This window comes from Pollicipes pollicipes, unplaced genomic scaffold (assembly GCF_011947565.3).
Source record: "Pollicipes pollicipes isolate AB1234 unplaced genomic scaffold, Ppol_2.1 Scaffold_5724;HRSCAF=6776_pilon_pilon_pilon, whole genome shotgun sequence".
NCBI classification, from domain to species: domain Eukaryota; kingdom Metazoa; phylum Arthropoda; class Thecostraca; order Pollicipedomorpha; family Pollicipedidae; genus Pollicipes; species Pollicipes pollicipes.
The window spans coordinates 28,997,444-29,001,668 of record NW_023596746.1 but is presented as its reverse complement, the minus strand read 5'-3'; the positions used below and the strand labels follow the sequence as shown (position 1 = coordinate 29,001,668).

Below are 4,225 nucleotides of genomic sequence, written 5' to 3'. Positions count from 1 at the left end.
TCAGCTTTTTAAGGTATTGGCCCTGAAATTTTGCACCAGTAACGATATGCACCAATAACGATAAGATAGTGCAGGCCGCCAAAGCTTCCACCTGATTGTATGATGATTCCACGAGACCAAAAGTGATATTGTCTCCAGGTAATTGTAGAACCGTTTTATCAGTACGTGTAGCGCTAGAGGGATGCAGTTTTTCAAAACACGTGGGAGTGAGGGAGGGAGGGGGAGAAAGGCGCAGGCAAAAAATGACTGGGCCTGCGTCCGAGGTGCACATACATCATTTTTCCCCTCAGATTTGCCACACTTTCCTCTCACAGTTGGGAGCGGTGGTGAAGTTTCTCAAAATTGGTGTTGGGGGCTGAACCCTTAACATTATGAAGAACAATAAATAATGGATGAAAATTAAAGCTAAAAATCGGAAGCTTCATCTCTAGTTAGGAGGAACAATCTCCCTCCCTGCCACTGAATAGGAAGCTTAACGCCTCTAGGCTGGTTATGTGAAGTATGCCTTTAGCTTTTATTTGCTGAGTCTCAACCATCATCAAGCGTTTGATAGCCAGTAATTGATCCTTTAGTGCAAATGAAGTCCTGAAACGAAAATGTTTGGTAGCCATGCGGCATTTAATTTAAGTTGTTTTTGTTTTTGTGGTTTACCATACTAAGAGTTGTATTGCACCGGCTTCTGGGAGCTTTGGCTCCAGGTGGCGTCTAAGACGGTTCCAAACTTAGTCGGTGATAGGAAGCGCCTTTCATTTTCTACAAAAATCTACGATAGCAGAATTGAATTCACTTCTGGCATTGTTTCGAAAAAAGACATGTTGCCGAAATATCAACCTAACTATATCTCCATTCTCCTGGTTTTTCCGAGGAATAAGGCTAATACTGCTGTCTTATCTGTATGACTAATGTTCCTCGCTAATGCACTGAGCAACTTACGTGATTTTCAGCCTAGTCTTATGGTGGTACGGGACAGCTGTCGCTTTGGTAGTCACTACCAAAGGAGGAACCATCACACCGTGTGACGATAACGACCCCACGCAGCCACACACGGACCGCTCCAGTCAGTAACAGCACAGGTCCCACACAACCACAGGATTATGCCTTTAAGTTTTGGATTAGGTCTGGGCTCTCTGAAGTCACTCTGGGATTGTCTTTGTGGTTCAGCAAGCAGGAAGTTTCATCATGCCATCTGAGTCTTGTGTAGTACCCTTCTTTGCAGATGTTTGCTTTCTAGCCTGCAAGATCGCTGCAGCCTTGACAGAAGCATGAACTCCACCAAAAGCCGGTTCCCGCATTAGTATGACCAGGCTAGAGTGTCTCCGGTCAGGGGCACAAGCCACAGAGCTAAAGCAAATGGTGCACACATTTCCTCTGCTTTGCTCACATGGGGCTGGAAAATCGTTCTTTTAAACCACAATTTCCCTTTGACCTCAGGGAAAATAATGTTAGGAGAGATTTAGATAAACACAATGACTGCAAGTGGTACTAACAATAAGCTATCACCCACTCTGGGCATAGAGGTGTCGTGGGCCAGTTCTCCTTAAAAGGGTTACGAGGTACGAAGCCAAGGCATGTAATGCTGTCATCCAGTGTTGGAAAGCCCACCGTCCCAGTCGCCGTAGTAATGCGTCGTTGGCCAGCCAGCAGCAGGCAGGTGGGTGCTATCGGCTGACCGTCCCGAGAAGAGACGGTATTTCCAGGCGACCATCCCTGGTAGCCGGCGGGTGGGGGTTTCCCACCGCTGAGCCGACCCCAACACCCCTGCTGCAGGCCCGACAGTACGCGGTGGGCCGCCGTTGACGCCGGGAGACAGCTGAGCGCTGGCGCAGGTAAGGCGACGCCAAGGCCGATGGAAGCGGCGGCCAGGGCTACCACCTCGGACGCGGACCTGTACGATTGCCTGTAGAATGTCTTGGTGGTCTTGTTCAACTGCTTTGATGGATAGGCTTTAACTGAGAGATCATGAACTTACCAGTGAAAGTATGTTCATTTAAGCCATCGCTTCATCGGGAGGTCTCTCTCTCTCTCTCTCTCTCTCTCTCTCTCTCTCTCTCTCTCTCTCTCTCTCTCTCTCTCTCTCTCGCTCCCTCTCTCTTCCCCCCTCTCTCTCTCTTTCTCTCTTACTCTCTCTCTCCCCTCTTTCTCCCTCTCCCTCTCTCTTGCTCTCGCTCTTTTCTCCTTCCGTCCTCGCTCCTTCCCTTCCTCTTCCTCCCTTCTCTGTATATAGTACATGCAGTAATGCAGTAGAGCAGAATGAGGACTGCACTAACCCAATGCGTTCGATTATGCCGCTGCACAGATAATCTATAAGATGTGCGGCACAAGGAAGGACATCACATTTTCGGACACGCTGGTATGTTGGTGTTCAGGTTGTCGTTCGCTCTTATCCTCAGAGACTGAAACGCTAAAGGCCAGGATGCATCTGCAGTTACTACAAGCTGCGCTGTTGCTCCACACGTCTTTCTTGGTCGCACATGCCGAAGGTACATGGGCTGATAGTGATATTGCTTTGGTGAACTATGGTGCACGTTTGGCCCTCATGATTGTGGCCAGAAGGCCATCTTATTTGAGCATTGGAAATATGCCATTTGGGCGCCCATCACCCAAATCTGGTTTTCTTTGCACTATGTTTTCGCACACGATAGTCTTCCGGCGCAATTCGCAGCGGATTGTGATATATACGCCAGCACCAGTGGGTACTTACAAATATGTGATCGAGTACTAAATGCAATACCAGCAAGCAACCTGTGCCATGTTTTGTCGGCCGCTTTAGCTGGTGCCACCAAATTGCTGTTTGGCGCTGGCACAACGACCCATAGAATTCATTTCCTAGAATCCTGTTTAGACTAGGGCAATTTATCCAGCGTGTAGAAATGTATGACCTACGCTTCGCTTACCCACCATTCCACGCTGTTGGTATCAGACCATGTTTCGATGTACGATCTTGAAGCAAATTGCAGTCCTCATACGGGAATGATCGCAGCTGATGACATGTTTCCTCACGTAAGCATGTCATGAGGCAAACCTGCCCAATTTGCATGACAGTGCTGCCAGTTGGTGAAACATTCCGAAATCTTTACATAGCGCTGCCGGTTCAAAAACTTAACTACACACCGAAAGATCTTTACCTGCGCGTGAGAATAGCACCTGGGCGTCCATATCAAACAACTACTCAATGTTTGTTTGAAAAACATCGCTGATTTTTGACTCCTGCTATGTTTGTTTCAGATGCCTACTTGATGTGTCCGCCTGGTCCCGTGCCCAGTTTGGAGTACGGGATCCCAGTCGACGACGCTCCGCCTGCATCGCCACCTAAGCTTGTTCATATAGCAGCTGATTACTTTGCGGATGCTAATAACTGCAGCCACTTCTACCTATGTCGCGACCTTGACAACGGCGGCTCGTTTGCCTTGCACCAGTACAGGTGTCCAGATGGCGAGGGATTTGACACTGACACTCTTCGTTGTTCAGATGAGTGGCTGTTGCCCCGCTGCGGAGGCTCGGCGCCGCCTGCACTGTACGTTACTGAGCTGACTTATGGCCCAGAAGGCGCTGAAGAGCTGACAGGGGGTAGGGTAGCGCGCAGTGCTCAGCATTTCCAGCCTGTCAAACCGGGTGTCATCGGCAAGCCGGGTGTGCCGGGAAATCCGGGCAACCCTGGCAAGCCCGGCAACCCGGGCGTTCCGGGGCGGCCGGGGACCCGACCAGGCGAGTTCACACCGCCCAGCGGGCCCGGCAACTTCGGCCGACCTGGCAACTTCGGCAATCCTGGCTCCTTCACTCCGCCGAAACTGCCCTTCTATCCCACTTTCCAGATTCCCAACCCAGGGAATCCGGGGAATCCCGGCAATCCCGGCAATTTTGGTGGTGTTGGGAAGTGAAGGATGTTTCCCAGGAAAACTGCGTTAGGGCTTACTGCGTAAGCACAGAGAATAAACGTTATTACGCATATAAAAGCGATTTGTTGTCTGTCAGTCAAAGCCTGAGAGGAAAGGAAAGATTGTCCAGTTTGCCAGCGCCGACACTCATTAAAAACGGCGTTTACCAGGAGGTAGACAGAATAGCGAACAGGATATCCGCCGGTGTCAGCAAAGTTCGCCGCTATGGGCACAACCCACCGCCTAGTTGTGGTACTTTGAGCAGTCCAGCAGGCATGTCGTATCAGATCAAGACTGTCCACATTGTAGCGAAACGACAGCCGTGGTTGTGCAACGGCGTTGGTTTGGTG

The 4,225-nt window shown here is 50.0% G+C and overlaps 1 protein-coding gene across 1 annotated transcript; it reads left to right on the top strand.

Moving 5' to 3' along the window:
- LOC119103935 (collagen alpha-1(IV) chain) lies at nucleotides 1–3,957 on the top strand. The gene is made up of 4 exons (XM_037227637.1): nucleotides 1–13; nucleotides 1,768–1,826; nucleotides 2,391–2,480; nucleotides 3,226–3,957. Exons 3-4 carry the CDS (start codon nucleotides 2,414–2,416, stop codon nucleotides 3,876–3,878), a joined length of 720 nt encoding a protein of 239 aa, XP_037083532.1. The 5' UTR covers nucleotides 1–13; nucleotides 1,768–1,826; nucleotides 2,391–2,413; the 3' UTR covers nucleotides 3,879–3,957.
- The last annotated feature ends 268 nt before the right edge of the window (nucleotides 3,958–4,225 follow it).

Coding starts and splice junctions, on each gene's coding strand:
- LOC119103935 (XM_037227637.1), top strand. CDS start 2,414: ATGCATCTGCAGTTACTACAAGCTGCGCTGTTGCTCCACACGTCTTTC. Junction 2,481..3,225: donor CTTGGTCGCACATGCCGAAG/GTACATGGGCTG, acceptor TGTTTGTTTCAG/ATGCCTACTTGATGTGTCCG.